The 27,510-nt window shown below is 42.1% G+C and overlaps 1 protein-coding gene across 1 annotated transcript in view; it reads left to right on the top strand.

Moving 5' to 3' along the window:
- LOC126199230 (ATP-dependent translocase ABCB1-like) overlaps positions 1-27,510 on the top strand; it is a 169,509-nt gene that overhangs the window by 32,217 nt on the left and 109,782 nt on the right. Inside the window, exons 5-6 of the mRNA XM_049936022.1 lie at positions 16,857-16,957; positions 24,781-25,077. Of these exons, the coding sequence (XP_049791979.1) occupies positions 16,857-16,957; positions 24,781-25,077 (398 nt within the window). The remainder of the gene's footprint in view (positions 1-16,856; positions 16,958-24,780; positions 25,078-27,510) is intronic.

The following is a 27,510-nucleotide window of genomic DNA, read 5'->3' as shown; positions in this document are numbered from 1 at the left end:
GCAATCCTGAAAATTCATGTAGGCCTGTGTCTGCGATTGGGCAGACCTATTTAGGATAACCGCTGCCGACCCTGCACTCTAAAGGGTCTAGGAAAGGTGGGCTAAACATTGATAGTCACACTTGTACCTGACTGGGAATTCGCACCTAGAAGGTCACGCCTAATTTACGGACGAAAACCTAGAATGAGCAATGACTATGGGTATTTGAACATGGAATATCAGCAGCTATCTGGATTTAAATGGTAACAGACCAAAAAGTAGAGCATCTCTCCTCACCCACAAGCTAGCTAGATTAGATATCGACGTTGCTGCCGTAAGTGAAACCAGACTGCCGGGCGAAGGACACATCAATGAGACTAGCTCATGATACACCATCTTTTGAAAAGGATTGGATGCGGGTGAATCACGCTCCCATGGTGTAGGATTTACAGTAAAAACAAAAATAATGAAACAACATCGATTAACTCCTATTGCAGTAACTCCTATTGCCTATGCTTTCACTTTAGGCAGTCAAGAAGATACGACGAATCAGATCTACCATCAGCTTAGCAGTGTTCTCGTCAAGATATTAAGTCAAAATAAACTCTTGTTACTAGGCGACATCAATGTTAGAGTTTGATGTGAGAATCGTGTTTGGGAAAACATCACGGGTAACCAAGGTGTTGGAAACTGTAATGCAATTGGGCTGCTACTTCTAGGTCTCTGAGCTGAGCACGAACTTTTCATCACTAAGACGCAGTTCAGCTCACTTAAACTTTACAAGACCACTTGCATCCACGGTCAAAACACTGGTATCTCACTGACTACGTCATCATTCGGCAGCGTGGCAGTAAAGGCATCCTTATTGCTAAAACAGCTCGAAACATCGGTAATTGCTGGACTGATCGCAGACTCCTGATTAGCCATCTGAGGATCCTCGTCCATCATAAACCACGATTCTATTTTTCAAATCCTTCCAGGAGAAAATTCAACGTCAACAGCCTGCGGAACGAAACTGTTCGTTTTCTCCTGCAAAACACACTTTTGTATCGACTTAGCAATACCCCATTTAACACAATAGATGTTGAACGGGAATGGTCCACTTTAAAGAAACCCATCAAGAGGACTGCAGAACGGGTCATTGCTTTTGACCCAAAGAAGAAGAATGACTGGCTTCATTACCCCAGAAGTATCAAACGGGATGCTTACCTATGTTTTACTCTAGATCTATCCTCCGTGAAAGGAAGCACACTTTCAAGTGATAATGCAGAAATTTCAAACTGAAATAAGGACAGTCAAGAGCAACCGGTGGCAACTAAAATCCAAGGAACTCCAAAGGTTGTCACATGCCAACGACGTACGGAGTTTTTATGCTGGAATAAAAGAAATACAGGGTGTCTATACAGTCCCTTTGCAACTTTTAAACTTTATTACAACGGCAGTTGCTGAAATATTTTAATAACACTTCTTTTACTGTAACCACTGTTTATAAAAGTTTTCTGACAGTGTTTAATAGACCTCTATATAGGCGCCTTTAGTTGCACGAAGCACATCAAGACGGAATTCGATTTCTTGCCATAATGAGATTTTTACTCAGCAGCGGAGTGTACACTAATATGAAACTCCCTGGCAGATTATAACTGTGTTCCGGACCTAGACTCGAACTCGGGAACTTTGCCTTTCGCGGGCAAGTGTTCTACCACCTGAGCTACCCAAGCACAACTCACGACCCGTACTCACATCTTCAGTTCTGCCAGTACCTTGTCTCCTACCTTCCAAAGTTCACAGAAGGTCTTCTGCGAACCTTGCAGAACTAGTACTCCTGGAAGAAAGGATATTGCGGTGACATGGCTTAGCCTCAGCCTGGGGGATATTACGAGAATGAGATTTTCACTCTGCAGCGGAGTGTGCTCTGATATGAAACTTCCTGGCAGATTAAAACTGTATACCGGACAGAGACTCGAACTCGGGACCTTTGTCTTTCGCGGAAGAGCTTCTGTGAAGTCTGGAAGGTAGGAGACGAGGCACTGGCAGAACTGAAACTGTGAGTACGGGACATGAATCGTGCTTGGGTAGCTCAGGTAGTAGAGCACTTGCCAGCGAAAGGCAAAGGTCCCGAGTTCGAGTCTCGGTCCGGCACACAGTTTTAATCCATCAGGAAGTTTGACTTCTTGTCTTCGCTGTAGCATAGCGTCATCTATGGTGCGATGGCATTACGAATCCTTTGCTTCAAGTCAGCAATGTGCCGTATCTGTGTTTGATACACGATATCTTTTACATACGCCCATAAAAAAATCCAAGGGAGTGGTATCCGGTGAACGCGGTGGCCAGGGAATTGTGTGGGAGATTCTTTTATGTATTTGTCTACTTGTTGTTTGTCTGTTGTCGATGTATTACGCTCGCAGTAAAAGGTCGTAACAACGTGATAAAATTATCTCTGATAGTGCTGTTAAAAGAATTACTGTTTGTTGCGCGTATGAAGAGTCTTGGGAGGGACGGCTGCATATTTTTAGCAACTATTCATACATCAGATTGCAGGTTCGAGTGCTGTTGTCCACGTCTCTTCCCGTACACGTCGCATTCAATCTGAAACAATTCTGCTATTTCAATAACTTCCAAAAATACTAATAAAGGTCGTGACGCTCACCTTTGTTCTCATGAAATAATAACCGTTTATTGTGTCTCTTGTACAATTCTCCACATAACATCAAAAGAAGCGTAATGAAACCGACGAACATGCTGTCTCCAATGTGGTGGTGCACCATCTTGCTGGAAAATTATAGTCGGCTGTTAGTCAACCAATTGTGGTGCTACGTATTCGGTCAGAAGGTCGAGGTAGACATCTGCAATAACTTTTGACTCTTTGAAGGAAAATGGACCAATTATTCGGTTGCACATGATTCTGCACCACACATTCACATTTGGACTATACCGGTGAAGCTCACTAGTCACATGTGGGTGTTCAGATCCCCAGATTCTCACACTGTGTCTGTTTAATCTCCTGTTGTTGTTGTTGTGGTCTTCAGTCCTGAGACTGGTTTGATGCAGCTCTCCGTGCTACTCTATCCTGTGCAAGCTTCTTCATCTCCCAGTACCTACTGCAACCTACATCCTTCTGAATCTGCTTAGTGTATTCATCTCTTGGTCTCCCTCTACGATTTTTACCCTCCACGCTGCCCTCCAATGCTAAATTTGTGATCCCTTGATGCCTCAAAACATGTCCTACCAACCGATCCCTTCTTCTAGTCAAGTTATGCCACAAACTTCTCTTCTCCCCAATCCTATTCAATACCTCCTCATTAGTTACGTGATCTACCCACCTTATCTTCAGCATTCTTCTGTAGCACCACATTTCGAAAGCTTCTATTCCCTTCTTGTCCAAACTGGTTATCGTCCATGTTTCACTTCCATACATGGCTACATTCCATACAAATACTTTCAGAAACGACTTCCTGACTCTTAAATCTATACTCGATGTTAACAAATTTCTCTTCTTCAGAAATGATTTCCTTGCCACTGCCAGTCTACATTTTATATCCTCTCTACTTCGACCATCATCAGTTATTTTACTCCCTAAATAGCAAAACTCCTTTACTACTTTAAGTGTCTCATTTCCTAATCTAATCCCCTCAGCATCACCCGATTTAATTTGACTACATTCCATTATCCTCGTTTTGCTTTTGTTGATGTTCATCTTATATCCTCCTTTCAAGACACTGTCCATTCCGTTCAACTGCTCTTCCAAGTCCTTTGCTGTCTCTGACAGAATTACAATGTCATCGGCGAACCTCAAAGTTTTTACTTCTTCTCCATGAATTTTAATACCTACTCCGAATTTTTCTTTTGTTTCCTTTACTGCTTGCTCAATATACACATTGAATAACATCGGGGAGAGGCTACAACCCTGTCTCACTCCTTTCCCAACCACTGCTTCCCTTTCATGCCCCTCGACTCTTATAACTGCCATCTGGTTTCTGTACGAATTGTAAATAGCCTTTCGCTCCCTGTATTTTACCCCTGCCACCTTCAGAATTTGAAAGAGAGTATTCCAGTTAACGTTGTCAAAAGCTTTCTGTAAGTCTACAAATGCTAGAAACGTAGGTTTGCCTTTCCTTAATCTTTCTTCTAAGATAGGTCGTAAGGTTAGTATTGCCTCAAGTGTTCCAACATTTCTATGGAATCCAAACTGATCTTCCCCGCGGTCCGCTTCTACCAGTTTTTCCATTCGTCTGTAAAGAATTCGCGTTAGTATTTTGCAGCTGTGACTTATTAAACTGATAGTTCGGTAATTTTCACATCTGTCAACACCTGCTTTCTTTGGGATTGGAATAATTATATTCTTCTTGAAGTCTGTGGGTATTTCGCCTGTCTCATACATCTTGCTTACCAGATGGTAGAGTTTTGTCATGACTGGCTCTCCCAAGGCCATCAGTAGTTCTAATGGAATGTTGTCTACTCCCGGGGCCTTGTTTAGACTCAGGTCTTTCAGTGCTCTGTCAAACTCTTCACGCAGTATCTTATCTCCCATTGCATCTTCATCTACATCCTCTTCCATTTCCATAATATTGTCCTCAAGTACATCGCCCTTGTATAAACCCTCTATATACTCCTTCCACCTTTCTGCCTTCCTTTCTTTGCTTAGAACCGGGTTTCCATCTGAGCTCTTGATATTCATACAAGTGGTTCTCTTCTCTCCAAAGGTCTGTTTAATTTTCCTGTAGGCACTATCTATCTTACCCCTAGTGAGACAAGCCTCTACATCCTTACATTTGTCCTCTAGCCATCCCTGCATATCCATTTTGCACTTCCTGTCGATCTCATTTTTGAGACGTTTGTATTCCTTTTTGCCTCCTTCATTTACTGCATTTTTATATTTTCTCCTTTCATCAATTAAATTCAATATTTCTTCTGTTACCCAAGGATTTTTACCTACTTGATCCTCTGCTGCCTTCACTACTTCATCCCTCAGAGCTACCCATTCTTCTTCTACTGTATTTCTTTCCCCCATTCCTGTCAATTGTCCCCTTATGCTCTCCCTGAAACTCTCTACAACCTCTGGTTCTTTCAGTTTATCCAGATCCCATCTCCTTAAATTCCCACCTTTTTGCAGTTTCTTCAGTTTCAATCTGCAGGTCATAACCAATATATTGTGGTCAGAATCCACATCTGCCCTGGAAATGTCTTACAATTTAAAACCTGGTTCCTAAATCTCTGTCTTACCATTATATAATCTGTCTGATACCTTTTAGTATCTCCAGGATTCTTCCAGGTATACAACCTTCTTTTATTATTCTTGAACCAAGTGTTAGCTATGATTAAGTTATGCTCTGTGCAACATTCTGCAAGGCGGCTTCCTCTTTCATTTCTTCCCCTCAATCCATATTCACCAACTATGTTTCCTTCTCTCCCTTTTCCTACTGACGAATTCCAGTCGCCCATGACTATTAAATTTTCGTCTCCCTTCACTACCTGAATAATTTCTTTTATCTCGTCATACATTTCATCAATTTCGTCATCATCTGCAGAGCTAGTTGGCATATAAACTTGTACTACTGTAGTAGGCATGGGCTTTGTGTCTATCTTGGCCACAATAATGCGTTCACTATGCTGTTTGTAGTAGCTAACTCGCACTCCTATTTTTTATTCATTATTAAACCTTCTCCTGCATTACCCCTATTTGATTTTGTATTTATAACCCTGTAATCACCTGACCAAAAGTCTTGTTCCTCCTGCCACCGAACTTCACTAATTCCCACTATATCTAACTTTAACCTATCCATTTCCCTTTTTAAATTTTCTAACCTACCTGCCCGATTAAGGGATCTGACATTCCACACTCCGATCCGTAGAACGCCAGTTTTCTTTCTCCTGATAACGACGTCCTCTTGAGTAGTCCCCGCCCGGAGATCCAAATGGGGGACTATTTTACCTCCGGAATATTTTACCCAAGAGGACGCCATCATCATTTAATCATACAGTAAAGCTGCATGTCCTCGGAAAAAATTATGGCTGTAGTTTCCCCTTGCTTTCAGCCGTTCGCAGTACCAGCACAGCAAGGCCGTTTTGGTTAATGTTACAAGGCCAGATCAGTCAATCATCCAGACTGTTGCCCCTGCAACTACTGAAAAGGCTGCTGCCCCTCTTCAGGAACCACATGTTTGTCTGGCCTGTCAACAGATACCCCTCCGTTGTGGTTGCACCTACGGTACGGCCATCTGTATCGCTGAGGCACGCAAGCCTCCCCACCAACGGCAAGGTCCATGTTTCTCCTAGAATCATGAAAAGTGGCCTCGTCACTGAAACAAAGTCGCTTGAAGAGTGCTCCGTCCTCCAAAACGCGTTCCAGCATGTTGAGTGCAAACTCTGTACGTTTTGGCTTGTCATTTGGCTCAAGCGTCTGTAACAATTGCACTTTGTAAGCGTACAACCGTAAGTTCTCGCGGAGGACCTTACGCGCAGTAGAACGTGGTAGTTGTAACTGTCTGGCAGTAGTGCGGATGTACTTCGTAGGTGAACGAGTTAAGACGTTTAAGACGCGATCGATGTTTTCCTCGGTTTTTCTTGGTCGCCCACTCCTCTCTTTTATCCAACACTGTCCCTGTCTCCATACATTTTTTGTGCCATGCACGGACCGAAGGGCCAATGGTCGATCTCTTCCATACTTCATTTTGAAGTTTCGTTGAGTCTAAACATCCGATTTTGTCTCAATAAACCAGGACACACATTGTGCCTTCTCCTGAGGAGTTGCCATTTTATAGAGGTTCAGCTCCTTCCATCAACATAGTATCTGAAAAAAATTTAAGTATATGTAAAAACTTTAGTAATCAATGATTACAATAAAAGAAATTTTGTTAAAATATTTAAAAATATGCCATAGTAACAAAATTTTGAAGCTGTAAAGCGACTTTATGGACACCCTGTATATGGGCCTGTTCGTTCCTCATCAGAAACCCTTAAAGCCACCGTAAGCACGGCCATCCTTGAGTCAGGACATCTTGAATCGCTGGAATGTGCATTTCATCTCACTCTTAAACCGTAGTTCTGATGCTGATGACGAACTTCTCGAACATGTCTGACAACGTGCACTACTGTCTAGTATGGCAGTTCCCACTGGCACTTCAGGAATTCAGCAGAGATATCTATAGCATGAAATCAAGAAAATGAACGGACCTGACAGCATTCCCCTCGAGATCATTCAAAGTGGCGGCTTGCATCTAAGAGCCACACTCTTCTCCCTGTTTCTTCTAACGTGGGAAACGTGTAAGGAACCATCTGACATTAAGAACTCCATAGTTGTCATCATCTTTCAAAAACGTAACCGAAGCATATGTGGTAACTACCGTGGTATATCCTTGCTGTCCGCGGTTGATAAAAGTTTTGCTACAGTTCTATTGGATCGCCACCAGACTCTTTCCGATACTGTAATTCCTGACTTTCAGTGCGCATTTTGCCCCTCCAGGCGAACCATTGTTATGATCTCGTGTGCACGACGACTACAGGAGAATTGCGGGGAACAAAATAAGCCTTTACTATTTTTGCTCTAAGACCTAGAAAAGTCCTTTGATACGGCGCCCGAAAATCTAAGTGGAATGTCTTAAAACGTTTTGTCCACCCTGGAAACTTTGTGAAACTGATTCAAGCTTTCCTTGATGACATGTCTGAGCCAGTAAGATACCAGAATGAAACATCTGACAAATTCCCTATTACTAATGGGCTCAAACAAGGATGCGTCCTGGCGCCATTGTTGCCTAGCAGCCATGTTTTGTGAGGAATCGTCTGTAAACAATTTAGAAACTGAACTCAAATACAGATATAACGGAGGGCTATTTAATCAGTCTAGACTGCGCTCTAAGTAATTCACAAGTCTCACGCACATAACGGAATTACATTACGCTTACGATAATACTTCTCCACCTCGTACACCCGCATAGCTGAAACTTCGTTAAATTTTTTTAGTACTGCATATAAACAGTACTAGCTAAGTCTGCTCCAATAACACAACACTTTCTACTTATAATATTACCAGGGTTCTTTACATAATTGTTACTCAAATACATTTGTATCTTAATTACATCATACTTCTCTGTTGTTTACGTCACTGTTAGGTTTGTCACATTAGGTATTTTTCTTCACTAATCGGTGGATAGAATAGTTCCAGAACTCATGGCTTAATAGTCATGACGGAAAATTTTAGTATTTGGAAAGAAGAGGTCGAAATTTTAGGTGGATAGGAAAGATGAAGAGTGAGTGAGACCTGAAATGGGAAAGAAGATCTCACACAGCTGGGACTGCACAGCTGCCACACTGTGTAGAGGTTATAGAACAACCTCCTCCCTACCGCATTCATTGGCTTATTATTGGCTTGATAACCATAATGGAAAATTTAATGTGTTGGAAAAGAAGAGGTCGAAATTTTTGTGGACAGGAAAGATGAAGAATGAGTGAGACCTGAAATGGAAAGAAGATCTCACACAGCTGGGACTGCACAGCTGCCACACTGTGTAGAGGTTACAGAACAACCTCCTCCCTACAGCAGTCATTCATAACCTTTGACCACGCCACGTCGATCTGAAAATACCTTATGATGCCTTTTTAGAACCTGTCTCAGTTCTTCCTTCTGATAAGCTGAAATTTTATCGATTTCCTGCAATTTAGCTTCTATTTTGTCCAAAATAATTGCTTCTTCTTCTTCTGTGTTTAGCTTACTTGTACTAAGATTAACACCTTCGTCCCAATATCTCCTATTTTTCAGAACTCGTATAGGCAGCTCCCAAGTTTCATCATTAGTTACTACATGTTTATCACTAAAAGGTACTGTAATTACTCCGGTTATTGGCAAGACCATTTTTAACTGGCTTCTTTCAAAGTCAACAACTCTCTGATATTTTGACAAGAAATCTATGCCAATTAAAACCTCAATACTGAGATTGTTTACAATTAAACATGGATGATCAATTAAATTACCATTAATGTTAAAGGGCAGCAAAGCTTCTTGCTTTACCGTTTTTGACACCTTGCCAGTAGCACCAATTATTCTTAGTCCTGATACCCTCATTACTGTAAGCTTGTCTTTACCAGGTAATGCATCAAAGAAGGACTGAGATATCGCGGTCACCTCACTTCCACTGTCTAAGAGACAACGTACATTGATACCCAACATATTCACTATTATTATAGGGTGGCTTATTCTAGGTTCCTCAAACTCATCCAATGGTTCCTTTTGGATTTGTCTCCAACTAAAGTGATCGACATCTGTCTTCATTACATTTAGGTCACAGTGTGTAGGGGTTTCCTGAATTACATTTTCAGCTGCCTTTTGCAGTCGGTCTATTAATTTTAAATCGAAACAACGCACGACTTCATTACATTTAGTTTGCTGAACATGACCCAAATTACTGTAGTCTGAGCGATTCTGCGTCTCCAGACCGGGCATAACACTAGTTACAGCTAAACCACTTTTACTATTATCGTCGGGTTCTTTCTCAAGTGACAACTGGTCACAGCCACTGGGTTCATCGACCCCCAACAGGCTACCCTCTACATTCTCACTTACCTCCTGTCCTAAATCTATTAGTACAGTATCAACATCCTGCACAGGCACTTTAGATAAGAGCACATCATTCTCATCGTAAATATAAGCATGAATTTCTTCTGCTTCTTCACCTGACAATTCAATATTTTGTAGCTCTTCCCTATCGTTACACTGCTGCGCCTTCTCTTTCTCTTCCCACTTAGAAAGCATCTCTAACACGGTATCTATCAAATACTGTGAGTGATCTAATATTTCTGCTGTATTCTTAGATGCTACCGACCCTTCATCCACCTGTTCAGTCTGAGTATTCTGATCTGTCTTGCCAATTATTGTAATTACTGGCTTAGGAAAAGTAACCGCCTGGTGAGCGCCAGTATCCTAATAGACGGGAACTAGTTTTCCTGCCTCGGCCTACTACTGTTTCCTTTATTTTTATTATAGTTAACTTGCACAGCATTTCTTTCCATACTGTTGTTTACCTGCATAATTTTGTTTGGAACAAAATTATTATCATTTGGATGCCATTGTTGGTTCTGATAATCATTTCTCCAATTCGTACCTCTCTTAGGATGTCGAAAACTTACTGTTCTGATGTTTACATTGCCATTTTGCTCGTTCCTAAAATTACTACTATTGTTATTAGCATTTCTGTTATTACGTGCTTGCTCCTCATTAGCAGCAACACGTTCTACACGTTCCAAATATTCAATGAAACGATCCAGATTGTCTCTAGGGGCAGATATAATTCTAGTTTGCCAATACCATGGCAGTTTGGCTTCGAGACCTAGTATAATCATTTCCGGTTTTAGCTTTTCCGCCAAATGTGACAAACGTGAGATCCATGACCTAGCAAACTCTTTAATTTATTCCTTGCCTGCATTGAAGCGTTTTCCACTCCAAAATTCTCTCAACACTTCATTTTGCTTATTACTAGACCAATACTCATTAATGAAAGCTGTTTTAAACTCCGCTAATGTTTTACACTTCAACATAACATCAGCTGACCAACGCATGGTGTCACCTGCTAAATGGCTTCTAATAAATGAGATTTTCTCTCGTTCAGACCAAGTTGGTGGAATCACATCTTCAAAATCGTTCCAGAAATCTAGTGGGTGGATATTTTTATCTGGATCGAACCACAAGAACTGCCGACACCCGATAAAAGCGGCGTTTGCAGATACAACTTGTTGTATACTACCATAACCAGAAGTTACTGAAGCTACTTTACTCTCAATGTTAGCAACGTTAGTACTAATATTTTCTACTTTCATTTCAACATTATCTACTCTTTGCACAATATGAGTAGTATCAGTTTTGATTGCGTCTACTTCTGCTTGACATATATTTACTTTTATATTAACATCTTTAAACCTATCTGAGCACAGTTCAGATTCCGCCTCGATCTTTTCTGTTAACTTGTGCTCCAGCTTCGCATCTTCCATTTGGAAGTCTTTGCGAACCTCAGCAACTTCGGATTTTACTGTTTTATACATTTGAGAAAATTGTTGAGCAACATTTTTCTTAATATCCTCATGATTATAATCAATTTTATAATTCAAACTGTCCAGATCCTCTTTCAACTTATTGCAACCAGCCTTGAAGAAAGTTTCTAATTCAGCTTTATTGGATTCTAATTTATTGTCCATTACCTCAAACCGTTTATTAAAATTTGTTTGACTGGCCACAATCCTGTTATTTACCTCAATTATATTAGATTTTAATTCAGCATTGCTGGTAGATATTGCTTGTAATATAACATTTAAATCAATAGCCCCAGTATCTTTGGGTTGCTCACTAGCTGGCTTTTTATCACACTCAGGTGACGAAAAACTAGCTCCAACACAAGAATCAGCAAAACTAAATGAAACTTCTGATTTATCAGTCATACCTAACTTCTCCTGTTTAAACTCTATCATCTCTAATGACTGTTTCGGTTTTAACTCATCAGATAAGCTATCATCCAATAAATTAACAATATCTGCTTTCTGCTTTACTACAGGGGTCTCTATTATTGAATCATTGCCCCTTCCCACATTAATGTCAGGAGACAATACTTCATATTTCACTTTAACATTACTACTTTCACGCATATTTACACTTGAACCGTTGTCTGGACTTACAGTCCCCTCAACAGACATTGGTTCTGATTTAAGTCTAACCTCAGTGTCTTTTGGCGGTTCCATCGCCGACAGTCTTTTAGTGCAGGTTAGTAAAATTATTAACAGCTTTTCACTTAACTTAGTTCCTTCTGCACGACGTATGGCGTTGCCGACGCGGCGCACAAGGATTACTGATGCGACGCAGCGCGCTGAACTGCAGACGGCACTCCGACAGCTGTTGTGTGTTTGCGTGGCCCGCAACTGCAGGCGTGGTTCCGGCAGCTCCGGCGGACGACTGCGGTGAGGCGAAACTGGCTTCTCGCGATGCCGGCAGCGCGCTAGACTCAGTGCCAGCTCCGTCAATCCAGATACATTGTTAATCCAATTGCGTCGTCCACATGCACACGTAACACTTTCACTGTTCTATTACTCAGCTGCGTGTCGCATTTCACTCGCGAATCCGAATAGTTACAAATCACTTTCACTTTACTCAGTTTCTTTCCCGGCCGATGCACCATATGTGGGGTGGCTGGTAGGAAATGAATTTTATATAAGTTTGTTTGCATGTAGAAATGTAGTATTTCCTGGCCGATGCACCATATGTGGGGCGGCTTGTGGAATGATTGATGTTAAAAAGTTTGAATAGAGAAACACTGCATTTCCCTGCCGTTTTACCATATGTGGGGCGGCGAGTGGAAATTATGTTGTTGGCAAAATGTTCCTATTATTTATGCTGTCTTTCGCCGTTCTCAACACTGGCTTTCTAACTACAACATTGGCAACCACAAAGTGATTAGCAAAACGTGATGCCTGAAATTAGAGTTCCTAGTGCCCACTTCATCTTAGAAACACACTTACAGCTGCAGCTTATAGCTCTGACAAATTAGGAGATTGTCTACGATTAATAAGAAAAACCATTTTGATTAAAATAGTTCAGTATATTCTGAAAGTCACAGATGAAAAAAAAAAGAATCCACACAATCTAACTAACAGAGCAGTTCAGAGTCTAATGGGCTGATGCCACTATAACTGTCCAAATTAAATGTTTAAATGAATGCTCGCCATAATTTGATGATTAGTTTCATCAAACTCCACGCTAAATAATTGGTAGAATGTCTGTCCCGCGGCGGCACGTGAAAATACGACAATACGCAAACTGAAGATCGATAATTAAAGTCATCCTAGAATTAACACTTCACTGGAAAATGATTTCATGGTTATGCGTATCTCAAGTAACTTAATACGGCATCCGACGCTGTTTGTAGCAATGATACCAACGCGATGCGACTCCCGACACAGATGTGCTATTCAGCGTCTGGAGAGAACTGGGGCCTTGCTTCCTCGCGCAGCGTTCTTATATATAAAGCCGCGGTGCGGACGGCTAAGGGAACGCCTGATCAAATCGGCTCTCCCGACTAGCCACTGGGCTAGTAATGCACCACATTAAGTTATAGAATAAATTATAGCTTCTTTTGCTGGTGGCCGATGAAGCTCTCAATTTAAATGTGCATTCAGCACACAGGTAAGTATTGATAATAAAATTTTGACGTGGCTAAGTTAAATACACTCCTGGAAATTGAAATAAGAACGCCGTGAATTCATTGTCCCAGGAAGGGGAAAATTTATTGACACATTCCTGGGGTCAGATACATCACATGATCACACCGACAGAACCACAGGCACATAGACACAGGCAACAGAGCATGCACAATGTCGGCACTAGTACAGTGTATATCCACCTTTCGCAGCAATGCAGGCTGCTATTCTCCCATGGAGACGATCGTAGAGATGCTGGATGTAGTCCTGTGGAACGGCTTGCCATGCCATTTCCACCTGGCGCCTCAGTTGGACCAGCGTTCGTGCTGGACGTGCAGACCGCGTGAGACGACGCTTCATCCAGTCCCAAACATGCTCAATGGGGGACAGATCCGGAGATCTTGCTGGCCAGGGTAGTTGACTTACACCTTCTAGAGCACGTTGGGTGGCACGGGATACATGCGGACGTGCATTGTCCTGTTGGAACAGCAAGTTCCCTTGCCGGTCTAGGAATGGTAGAACGATGGGTTCGATGACGGTTTGGATGTACCGTGCACTATTCAGTGTCCCCTCGACGATCACCAGTGGTGTACGGCCTGTGTAGGAGATCGCTCCCCACACCATGATGCCGGGTGTTGGCCCTGTGTGCCTCGGTCGTATGCAGTCCTGATTGTGGCGCTCACCTGCACGGCGCCAAACACGCATACGACCATCATTGGCACCAAGGCAGAAGCGACTCTCATCGCTGAAGACGACACGTCTCCATTCGTCCCTCCATTCACGCCTGTCGCGACACCACTGGAGGTGGGCTGCACGATGTTGGGTCGTGAGCTAAAGACGGCCTAACGGTGTGCGGGACCGTAGCCCAGCTTCATGGAGACGGTTGCGAATGGTCCTCGCCGATACCCCAGGAGCAACAGTGTCCCTAATTTGCTGGGAAGTGGCGGTGCGGTCCCCTACGGCACTGCGTAGGATCCTACGGTCTTGGCGTGCATCCGTGCGTCGCTGCGGTCCGGTCCCAGGTCGACGGGCACGTGCACCTTCCGCCGACCACTGGCGACAACATCGATGTACTGTGGAGACCTCACGCCCCACGTGTTGAGCAATTCGGCGGCACGTTCACCCGGCCTCCCGCATGCCCACTATACGCCCTCGCTCAAAGTCCGTCAACTGCACATACGGTTCACGTCCACGCTGTCGCGGCATGCTACCAGTGTTAAAGACTGCGATGGAGCTCCGTATGCCACGGCAAACTGGCTGACACTGACGGCGGCGGTGCACAAATGCTGCGCAGCTAGCGCCATTCGACGGCCAACACCGCGGTTCCTGGTGTGTCCGCTGTGCCGTGCGTGTGATCATTGCTTGTACAGCCCTCTCGCAGTGTCCGGAGCAAGTATGGTGGGTCTCACACACCGGTGTCAATGTGTTCTTTTTTTCCATTTCCAGGAGTGTATTTTGGGCGAGAGAATTAAATTAATTACACTGCACGCAGTAGACGAGCTCTGAACTGGCCGTTTGGAGATACGCTATCGCTATAGTTTTATTGGTATTCAAATGAAACTTCTCACATGTTCATAGTTATAGCGGATCTCCAACCTACGTAAAGATAAACATCCTAGCCTTATTTATTAGCCTACTTAATCTATCTTGCTTCCTTAAGTTTTAAGACAAAAACCAGAAAATCATGAATTTCCACTAAAATCTTAAATTGTGAGATCCAGAAGACTGTTTTTATTAAATAATTATGAAAAATGAATCAATTATCAATTTTTAAATCTCTAGCTCTTTTCTGTTGCGCCAATGATTTTTACAGAAAAACGTCAAAATTTCGAAACGGCTAAATTTATCGAACTGATATTCAACACACATTAATTTAGTATTACTCCTGACATGCAAGAAATGTTTTAGGTTATTTGCTTGATTTTTAAAGTATTGCGCAACATTTATGACGTCAGAGCTAGTTACAGCGGACTGATTGGCACACAATAGAAAGACTGATGTGAATTTACTACGGCGTGAGTAGGCTGCTTCCCTACACTTATATCAGACACTACGGTTCCTCAGAAGGCTCCGTTATTGGTCACCAACTCAGATGGGTTGAGCATATGCATCGAATGAGAAACAAGAGACTTCCTGGACAAATTCCATAGAGTGAAGTGTGCTCAAGTTGGAGGAGACGTAGTGCTCCTCTGAAGCGCCAAAACAAGCAATTTAAGAAGGACCTAAAGAGGCTAAATTTTGACCCAAGTAACTGGTACGCCGCAGCAGGAGATCGTAAATAATGCTGCACAGCTTCTTGAGCTGCTGACTTCCATTCTGAGCAGGACAGTCGGAGACATGAAAATGAAAAATGTCAGAGATGCAAACGTCGCCAGGGCAAGCCACCCTCAACTACGTGTAATGTATGTGGCCACTTGATTCATGCCAGGATTGGTCCGCTAAGCCATCACAGTCATCTCATACCGGAATTGTCGTGAAAAACAATGTAAATTCATGAGAGAAATGAAAACTGGGACGCGAGTAATTAGCTACCACCAGCTCAAAAGAACAGCGGCCTCCAAATACTAGAAATTGCTCAACGATAGTAACCCTTGATTAAGAGTTTAGGAAGAATTTCTGTCCGCAACTCCAAATACTATGAATTACTGAAGTAAGTCTTTTCTCTTTCCTACCGGATTTCTTATCAAATCGCAAGGCAAACGATGTCTTCAGAATATTCGGTTGGACATATTTGCTGGAAATATGTTTCGCCTAGTGTCAATACCCACAGATATGTGAGTTCCTCATGCGATCGATATACATCAGCAAGAAATAAGAATCCTAAGTTTGCGTGGAGATCAGAATCATCAGTGTTACTCCACATTGCCCCTCAGTATTCCCATTTTTAGAAAGACGTAAACTGTTTTGAAGAAGCATTCACTGTCGTCACTTTTGTTAGGGCACTTGATTTGAAATGCAGTATTGAGATGATGAACAAACTCTAAAGTGTTCCTTCAATTGTTGAGGAATTTAGTAATTCTTCCGTTGCAGCATCAATCAATGATCTAGTTGCTATCCCGTTCCTCTTGAAATAGAGCAGAAACAATAAAGATTCAAGTAATTAAGTTGTACTAAACCGTTTCTTGGAAAAAGCAAGAGACAATCAGACTGTTGTGAAAACAGAGGCTTTGTTGATTGTTCGGAGTAAGTTCGAAAGATTAAGCATCATTACTACCACAAAATACAACAGTAATTTAAACGATATTTGACATTAGAGCAATCATATTTATGTCAGGTGATTTTGTCACCCCGAACGATACAGCTGTCACCCTTATGTTTATGACCAATCCAATTAAAATATTTTAAAACCTGTTTATAGACGTATTGCTAATACATATTCAGACAGTAAATGAATGTGATAAGGTTGTCTTGGGTCATTTAAAGTCGAACAGAACAGCAGGGTTAAGGTAGCCCTTGGGTGACATCTGAGCCCAGTGGGCACACAATCATTCTGACGGCAGTGGCAATTTGTAACAATACGTTCGCAGTTTCCTCGCCAACTGCTCGTGTACTCATGTTTAGTGGAATGGTTTTTGTTCTATACACTTGTACCCACGTCAGTTTTCGCTGTTAATTATGATTTAATTATGACAGACTCCGTACTCTGAAAACCACTGTACGGCTTGGACTGAGATTACATAGTGCTTCACATGTATGTTCCTTCATTGCAGATTCACCGGATCCGCAATCTCTACTTGAAGTCTGCGCTGCGTCAGGACATTGGATGGTACGACGTGCACCAGTCAGGAGAGTTCGCGAGTCGCATGTCAGAGTGAGTAGCAACTTAACTGAGTTTCCTCTTCCGGCGATGGGAGACGACATCAGAGGCTGCGAGCTAGACTTCGTATCTGAGACCTCTGACTTTGCATTCGACTTTGTTTTGTTTTCTTACGGTACACTCACAAAAATATTTCACATTGCAGCAGCTAGTTTCAACCAGCCAGTGGCCGTCATCAGAAGTGAACCGATAAGAGGAAGGACACAAGGCATCATTACAGAAAGCATAAAATCTAACAAGTATCTAATTAGTCACATAAACTCAATTGATCATATATCTCACTTCTACATTTAACGTTTCATTGTATTATAGCCTCGTTCAGAGTATGTCGATGTGGAATTCCAATAGGCATTGCCAAAAGCACAATTCTCTGTGCAGTATAGATTCGTAGAGGCCACGACCATAAAGGGGTGTACAAAAATATGAAAAAACCACGAGTAAAGTATGACTGAATGTAATTACTTATGGTACCCAACCGTGCAGGTTGAGCTCTTGTCTTTGACCACGACCGGCATCTTTTGCAGTGTATTTAATACGTTGCAATTGACAGTCGTGGCCAGAAAAGTGTTCTTTGAAGTTGTGAGAGCATTATGTCGGAGCTAAGTGAAATCTAACGTGGGCAAATTGTTGGAGGTCGTATTGTGGTAGCCAAAGTGTTTGTTGTTTCAAGATCGAGACTTGAGACTTACGGAAAGATGGAAAGGTGTGGACGGGGGCCAATAAGTTACCGTTGGTTGCACAAAGACACATACAATTTATTTTTAAGAAACAAAACTCTCAACAATCATTTTTAAAAGATTTTACTACACTGGCGGCTGAGAGCCTTATTAGAAGAATTGCAAGTTATTGTCGGCTGAAGGCACCAAACAATGTTACACAATCAACGGCTGAAGGCCTGGTTAAGAAAATACAAAATTATTCGTAATTGAAGGCCAGAAGCAATCTCAAAAATACACTCGGGCTGAAGGCCTGAATTACCAATACTGTGGATTTAAACGTTAGAAATACCAATAATCGTTTTAACAATCTTAATGACTGTAACAAGTTATAGTGACGGCTGAAGGCCTTATCAAGACAGACCTGAAAATACAGGGTGTCCGAAAAGTCTATCGCTGATTACGTAAATTGATAACTCAGGCTAGAAGTAAGATACAAATATGAAACTGGTGTCTAATTGTTTACAAACTATCAAAGTTTTTTTCACACATCAGTAAACTTCCACATGAGCACCCTTGGTAGCACGTAGCACATCTAGGCGATATTCAATTTCCGTCCACACATTAGCCAATATCACTGGAGGGATCGATTCAATGACTGTGGTTATCCGTTGCCGCAGGGTTTCAAGATCTGGTACACGTGTTCGGTAGACCTCGTCCTTGACATAACCCATAAAAAGAAGTCTAATGGGGTTATGTCAGGAGAGCGTGGAGCCCAAACCGATGGCCCATCAAGACCAATCCATCGCCCAGGTAAGGTCATACCGAGATAGGCATGGACGTCCAAACCCCAATGAGGCGGTGCACCGTCTTGCTGAAACAAGACATCGGGGTGATACTGAAGCAGCTGAAGAACAGCATACAGCTACAAAATGTCCAGATACACTGCAGATGTGATGGTAGCCTCAGCGAAGAAGAATGGCCCGATAATTCGATCGTGCAATAGCGCGCATCAAACATTCATCTTTGGACTGCGTTTGGTGCACTCCATGACCACGCCAGGGGGTTGTGAACACCAAATGCGCACATTATGGCGATTCACTACTCCACTGACGAAAAAGGTCGCTTCGTCGGAAAAGGCAATTCGTCTGCGATAACCATCATCGTCTTCAATACGTGATAGCATTTCGACCGCAAAGTCATATTGACGTGTACCAAATGCACGTCGTTCGCTGCGACGACCGACCGAACTACCAACCAACGGTCGTCCCCACTCAAGTCAGGCACTGGAAAGGTCGCAGTATAAATCGTCGACTGACAACTTATTGCCATCAGGACACTTCGACGGGCGAACACACACACACACACACAAGTGTAAGTTGTACTACTCGAATATCAAGGTCCATTCAACTAGAACTCTCTGAATCCGGTCCTTGACGTGCTCGTGAACTCTCGCGATCATATCATTCCGTCGTGCGTGTGTGTAGCCAGCGATTGGGCGAGTACTGGCTGTCCGTACCTCTCTGCTGCTCCGTCTCAACTCAACTCCCTGGACACATGACGACCCGGAAACACTAAAGGCCGCTCCAAAGATGGTACCGCAGTACGCGCTATCGATAAGCGTTGCTGCTACCACTCACGGACAGACAAGACAAGCAAACGTAGTGGCGGCAGTGAACAAACAAAGAAAACGAGACGCCATTATCGCTAGTACAAGATGCCAAGCTATGAACGGCATCAACGCGAGCCGCACACGGCTCAAAGATGTACCGAAATCGCCGGCACGGTAGCTCAGCGTGTTCGGTCAGAGGGTTAGTTGCCCTTTGTAATAAAAAAACTGAGTTAATAGATCAACAACGAACTTAAACGGATGTTTTACAAAACCAGCCGGCACGGTAGCTCAGCGTGTTCGGTGAGAGGGCTACGCGCCCTCTGTAATAAAAAAACTGAGTTAATCGACCATCAACGAACTTAAACGGATGTCTTACGACGTCCGCCCCGAGCAGACACAACGAACGAAAACGAACAAAATGAGATAAAAAAAAAAAAAAAAAATTTAACCGCATACAAGGAGACAGTAAAAGCATCAACTGCGTTAGTAAGTGGACGAATATGTGAGTTGCGTGATCGTGGAGGACGGTCATTAAAGATGATTGTAAAGAAAAATAAGGACTCCACCAGAAAAAGTGCCTGTAGAACTGAACGTCGCACTCGCGAACGCTGTCAGCACCAAAACCATCTGTAAGGAACTCCACAGTAATAATACAGAACTCCTTTAACCTTTCTCTGAACGACTTTGCAAACCTGTTTATTTTGTCATCTATCTTGTGACATTGGGCTGCCATCCTAATGTTTTTCAAAGCTAATCACACTATATCACCAAGTCTCAACTTAAAAGAAGGTGGTAGCAGTACAGTCTCTCGTATCTTACCTGACGATTTTTTTTTCTTTTTAAATAGTAAAGTCGGTATTAAGAATTCGTAGTTCCTTTCAATTCAACTATGATTGCTTGAAACATATGTATGTACGAGATCGACGGTTTGTGGCACCGTCAGCAGTATAGTCAACGCAATTTATCAAGTTCTTTCATGCTATGCACAAATTGATTACATATTAGACGGTACGATGAAATGTGAATTGTCCTTATCAATCACTTATATATAACGTGATTACAAACTACCGATCTGAACTAAGAACCGTTTCAACACACCTTAACAAATGCCATTTATAGAATTTTGTGGAGGGCTATTTTTCAGTTTTGCTCAGTATCGTAGATTAAAAAATTTCAGAAGTGTAATACTGGTCATCCATGTAGATGGTGATCTATGAAGGAATAGTTCAAGTTCATCATTAACATCCTTTATTGCGAAAAAAATTAGAAACTACAAATTTTTACAAAACTCAAAATATTCACATTTCCATGTCTGTTTCTGCTTTAACGCTACAAATCATTTCACAATTTCATTGTACCTTTGCAAAGAGGTGAGTCAATTTTAAAACTTAGGAGCTTCTTTAATGCAGAAATTGATGATCTACAACTTTCATTCATGACTCTCTTCATTTGGAGTAGCCCTTTCTGAGTTACAGGAGTTGGAACATGAGAATAAAGCACTTTCACCCACATTGGTATAAGCTGCCTATCTTTGACGATCGATTGTGTCTAAACAGCTGACCCGATTTTCACTGTTAAGTAAGTCATTCTACGCCAAATGTGATGTTCTTTCATTCTGTTGCTTTCAAAATAGTCTGTGAGGTGTATTGTTTTCGAGTTACAAAGGAAAACGAGAGAGAAGTCCCAAATTTTCGTAGGTTTTCAGCGTTTAGAAGTTTAGCACAAGACAGAAATTGTTTTCGTAGGTTTTCAGCGTTTAGAAGTTTAGCACAAGACAGAAATTGTCGCAAACTAAGTTAGCTGTTACTTGGGATGACTTGCGTCGATGAAAATTATTTCTAGTTTGCACATATTTACTGGCCAGTAGAAGTCTAATGTGCATATACTGGTCGTAGTAAGAAATCGTCGTGTTCAGCTGTTGTTATATTGATATACAGTGAATAAGTTCATTGAAACACAAACACATGCTTTGCTTGTTGTTTCCTTTGCTGTTTAAATATGGTAACAAACTCTATTCTGATCTTCATTTGAAGATGCAGTCTTGCATTTCTCATTCTTTTGACACTGACGAACTTGCTTTATCTTGCACTTTTCGCTTCCTGCACTATAGCAGAATATTCGAAATGTTCTCATATCTGAATAATTATGTTCCAACAAGAGCATACTACAGCAGCTACTAATCTTGTATCAAAACAGTGGCTGAACATAAAAGAGAACTAAGTATCACAAAAAGCATCATTGCTAATGAAGCTTAGCAAAGATTAGTTTTATTTATTAAGGATGTTGTGTGATTGCCTGACAATTATCACATGCAAAGGTTAAGACTATCAAATTTCTGTTGTAAAAATTTATGTTCTAGTATCAGTCAAGTAATGTAAAGGAGGATTAGTTCTGATCTCTGGAATCTTCACAACTGAAGATGTCGAGTTTTGTGAAAATTTGCTGTATTGAGGCGCACTTTACAATGTCAAATATTCAGTACTTTCTTGCTTAATTTTAGCTATTGTGCGAGGCTCGTATTAAAGTACTACAAGGCGATAATAACGCGTTTTGAAAAATATAGGCATATTTTCAGTTATTTTAAAACTGTCCTCAATTGTGGACCATCGTTATTTATTTACACATCAAGTTCCGTAGGACCAAATTCAGGAGCAAATCTCCAAGGTCATGGGACGTGTCAGTAGATGACATTACAACATAAAAGTAATGACAGATAAAAATAAAATGTTTATGAACCTGAAAAAGGTCAGCCCATAAGTTTAAGTAAATGCGATCAACAATACAACAATATTCAGCTTAATTTTTCAAGGAATTCCTCGACAGAATAGAAGGAGTGAACCATGAGGAAACTCTTCAGTTTCGATTTGAAAGCGCGTGGACTACTGCTAAGATTTTTGAATTCGAGTGGTAGCTTACTGGAAATGGATGTAGCAGTTTACTGCACACCTTCCTGCATAAGAGTTGAGGCACTCCGATCTAAATGCACGGCCAGAATTTACACCGCTTATTGCACGAACCGCTCATTTCTGAGCTAAAAATAACCTTTTAGAATGGGAAGAGGTATCCCAAAATATAGTAAGATACGATATAAGCGAGTGAAAATAAGCAAAGCAGACTAATTTTTGTCTCGAACGATCACTCACTTCAGATACCGTTCGAATAGTAAAAATGGCAGCCTAAAGTCTTTGAACAAGATCCTGAACGTGGGCTTCCCACTACAGTTTAGTATCTATCTGAACACCTAGACATTTGAACTGTTCAGTTTTACTAATCATATGCCAATTCTGTGAAATTAAAACGTCCGATTTTGTTGAATGGTTTGTTAGAAATTGTAAAATCTGAGTCCTATGGTGGTTTAGCGTTAGTTTATTTTCTACAAGCCTTGAACTTAGGTTGTGAACTGCAGTATTTGAAACCGAGACAACATCCTTTACAACCAAGCTAGTGTCATCAGCAAACGGAAATATCCTTTAGTTATTCATAATAGTAGAGGACATATTATTTACACAAATAAGGAACAGGAGTGGTCCCAACACTGATACCAGGGGCACCGCCCCCCACCCCCCTCACCTATCCCACTTAATTCTACCCCACTCAGACCCCACATCACAGCCATTCTGAACATTGTGAAGAATGACCTTTTGCTGCCTGTTGCTAAAGTAAGAGGTGAACCAATTATGAGCCACTCCCCATATTCTGTAATGGTCCCACATCTGGAGCATTATTTTGTGATTATTACAATCAGACACCTTAGTTAAATAAAAAAAATATGCCTAGCGTTCAAACATTTTGTTTAACCCATCCAGTATTCCACAGAGAAAAGAGAATATAACATTTTCAGCTGTTAAACCACTTCTAAAGCCGAACTGTACATTTGATAGCAAATCACGTGATATAAAGTGATCAATTATTCTTACATACACAGCCTCTTCAATAACTTTAACAAACACTGATGGCATGGAAATAGGTCTAAAATTACCACTTTCTCCCTTTTAACAAAGTGGCTTTACTACTGATTACTTTAATCGGTCAGGAAACTGACCATCCCTAAAGGAAAAGTTACAAATGTGGCTAAATACAAGACTAACATGGGCAGCACAGTACTTTAGTATTCTGCTCTGCACTCCATCATAACCATTAGTGTACTCAGTCTTCAGTGACTGAGCTATTGACTCAGTCTCCTCCCTGTCTGTATCATGGAGGAGTATTTAGGACTTCAGTCCTGGAAAGTCACGAAAGTCACTGACCAAGAAAGTTATATGAGTCTGTGTAGAAACTAAATTTTTATTTAATTCACCAGCAATGCTCAGAAAATGAATGTTAAATACTGTACATGTATCTGATTTATCAGTAACAGAAATATTTTTACTACGAACTGACTTTATACTGTCGACCTTGGGCTGCTGACCAGACAATTCATTCACAACTGACCATATAGTTTTAATTTTATCCTATGAATCAGCTGTTGTATTTGCATACCACATACTCTTTGCCTTCATAATAACCTATTTAAGCACCTTCTTTCTGTTAGACTTTGCAGTTGACCTAGGCCTCCTAACTGCTGCGTGTTCCCTGCACCTACAGCTACAAGAGTCTCCTCTCCACGCAACTCTGACAGTTGGTCAAATCTATTGCATATACGCAAAGTATAACTGTCCGAATACCTCCTTCTCCTAGCTGCCTTCTTGCCAATGCCAATTCCCATTCCCCACCATCTTAATTCTATTTGTGTGTGTGTGTGTGTGTGTGTGTGTGTGTGTGTATTTATATAATGTTTCACTCATGTTTTCTTTTTCCTCATCTTCATCACTGTCAAACGCTACATACTGAGTTGCTACTGTCACTGTCACTGTTTACCAGCTGTAGAAACAACCATGGCGGGCAGTGGAACACTTGAAGGAGTAAAAACAAGATGGCTGACAGTGGAGCAGTTGAAGGTGTTCCTGGTGGTTGTTCTGAATCTTTCAGAGGTGTCTGTGAATTTTGTGTGTGTGTGGGGGGGGGGGGGGGGGAGCTGTAGGTGGGTTGGTGGTGGGGGGGGAGACCTCTATAGGTTGGTGTTGTCTAATATTTCTTTGAGGCCAGGGAACAGAGTTCCATTGCAGAGAGCTGTGTATTTATTTATAACTTGTTTTCTTCCCGCTATGGCTTTTTGTATATTCTTCAATTATTAGTTTTTGTGGGGAGCTGTTGCTGCACTTCAGAATTTTCAAATCAGTATTGATGTTTGTTGGCAATTAAAGTAGTTGGTTGCAGAAAATACAAGTAAATAATATTTGACTGTTACCGAAGATGAGTAGAACATGCTCGAAACGCGTTGTGTTACGTTAAATTCAACATAAACCAAATATAAGTGTTCGGTAGCAGAAAATACAAATAAATAATTATTCCACGTAGTCACGGTTCCCAAACGTAGCCAGTATGGCCACGATTAATTACAATTGTTACATGGTTCTGAATAAAGATGAGGAAACGACAATGGATGAAGAATTTAGCTAACGCTGAGGTGATGGTGATGTGCATCTGCGTTTGTTTCTGTTCTCACGCAGGGACATGACGAAGCTGGAGGACGGGGTGGGCGAGAAGGTGCCCATGTTCGTGTCGATGGTGGTCTCGTTTGGGGGCAGCGTGGGGTTGGCGCTGGGTCGCGGTTGGGAGCTGGCGCTCGTCTGCCTCGTATCGCTGCCCGTCACCCTGATCGTCGTCGGCATCGTCGGGTTCGCGGCCTCGCGCCTCGCCAAGCGTGAGATGACCGAGTACGCCAAGGCGGGCACCATTGCCGAGGAGGTGCTCAGCTCCATCAGGACTGTCATCGCTTTCGGCGGTCGGGAGAAGGAGGTGGAGAGGTAAGTTGACGCCCAGGTCTTCCTGGCTAGTGAGTGACTAATACAAAGGGTGTTAGGGATTATGTACAGACATTGGTATAATTGGTGCCTTAACATGTAGACACTTCAGCGTGTTAGTGGTTTTATCTCTGTGTCTAACAGTCTTCCCGCAAAACAAGTTACATAACTTATTACCTGTTGTTTTCTGCAACGTCGTAACTCCAACAGAGTGAAGTGGCGCAGTGGTCGCTGACTGGAGTCGCGTTCGGCACGACGTCTGTTGAAACCCGCGTCCAGCCGTCCTGATTTATGTTTTCCACGATTTCCGTAAATCGCCTGTGACGAATGCCGGGATGGTTCCTTTGAAAGGCACAGCCGACTTACTTCCCCGTCTTTCCCTAATCCGATGGGACCGATGATCGCTTTTTGGGTGATTCCCCAAATCAATCAACCAACCAACCATCGTAACTCCGCCGCTAAGGGGACTACGTCTGTCAGTACAGACTACCCGTCTTGCATCCGTGTGTCAACACTTCAGAATCTCACCTGTAGTCCAGGGGAATATTGGCATTAATGGCATGCTGTAGCCACATATGCTTGGCAGATACTAACCAGCCAAAATATTTAGCGCTGCTAGCAGCTCTAGTTATTAGTCTGTTACTAAAGTAAATACGGTACTGATGTTATGTTGTTCAGTACGGTATCCTCAGGCACCAACAAAAATATCTGCACTTACACGCGTAACACACTGCATGCACACGTTTCTTACTGTGGACTCGAGAGTCTGCATCCACTATCCGATTGGAAAGGGAAAATTTTCCGGTCTCACTTCTGTAAATTGTCTACGTGTCTACGTGGTTTTTGATCAGAACCTACTATTCCCATTTATGGTCTACTCTCTTTCCTGTAGAGGCAGTTTTTTAGAGCACTTTTTGGGAAAATAAAGTGGGAACCCGTGGTAGGAAGCAGCTTTCTACAGAAGACTAAATTAATCCATCGCGGGTAAGTGGTCTTGGTTTATTAAAAGCATTAAAATTGACGCGTTTCATCATAAGCGGTCTTATATTACAGGGTGACCCAAAAGTCCATTAAAATTTGAAAATGCACTAATTCACGGAATATTGTAGATAGAGAGGTCAAAAGCGACACACAGTTCCTAAATGAAATGATGTTTTATTGAAACCAAAAACGAGTGTAGAAACTGGCCAACACATGACCCTGGGCATCAGCTCGTCAGTGATGCCGCATATAACTGTTATATAAAATGAGCTGTAGTGAGGGACCGAGTCAGAGGCGCCAGCAATCACGGCATGCCGACTTTACTAGAAAAAGCACCTTCAGTGAAGCTTTTGTAACAAAGTGGAGAATCCAAAACAGCAAATTTACGATTCTATCACTATAAAAAGGGTATTAAACCGGCTGAAGGTCCTGTGACAAACCTCGGAGTGTTTAGACGATCGGCCCCATAGTGGCCGACCAGACGCTAGTGCTACTGCTGATTTGAAGTAATGGTATCTTTAGCGGGTTCAAAAAATGCTTCAAATGGCGCTGAGCAGAATGGGACTTAACTTCTGAGGTCCTCAGTCCCCTAGAACTTAGAACTACTTAAACCTAATTAACCTAAGGACACACACATCCATGCCCGATGCAGGATTCGAACCTGCGACCGTAGCGGTCGCGAAGTTCCAGACTGAAGCGCCTAGAACCGCTCGGCCACCTCGGCAGGCTTAGCGGGTTCATCTCTATATGGTGAGTCCAGTGCTTGAGAAGTCGACGTGGGACGCAGTACTATTTGGAGAGCACTAAGGCGTATCCTCCACTGCTATCCGTGCAATTTCCGCCGCCATCCTGAACTGTCAGCCACCGATTTTGTCACATGGAAAGTATTTGTGGTGATGAAACTTCACAGAATCCAGGAAGATTACAATTGGTTGTCTCACGTGTTGTGGACCGACAAAATTCCGAGGGTTTGTGAACCCACAACTATGCAGAATTTGGGCCACTGAGAACACCAGAACTCTCACGAAAACCCAATTACAGAACTGTGAAGTCAGGGTGTAGAGTGGATATGATGTACATTGTCGTCTCGACAACAGATATTGTTGATGACTGTGGCAGACAAGTAAAGCATTTGTCATAAGGAACATTGTATTTAGAAAAGTCAATTGTTGTGTTAGTTATTGCATTCGTGTAGTATGAAGCGCCATCTGTTGGTCATTTTGTGCACATTTTTTGGTTTTAATAAAACGCCAAGTCGTTTCACTCATGATTGTTAATGTTTACCTCTCTACCTGTATTATTACGTGAAGCATTGAGTTTTCAAATCATCCTGTGCATTACTATACATTAGTCTATAAAAGTAATGAAAGTGCAGATGTAAACAGAAATATTACAATTTCGTAGTCACTTTCCTTGTAACCGTGTCTTCTTCATAAGATATGCTTCCACACTGTT

This window comes from Schistocerca nitens, chromosome 8, assembly GCF_023898315.1.
Source record: "Schistocerca nitens isolate TAMUIC-IGC-003100 chromosome 8, iqSchNite1.1, whole genome shotgun sequence".
Taxonomy (NCBI): Eukaryota; Metazoa; Arthropoda; class Insecta; order Orthoptera; family Acrididae; genus Schistocerca; species Schistocerca nitens.
Note: the sequence above shows the minus strand (reverse complement) of the source record. Positions and strands in the feature narration are given on the sequence as shown.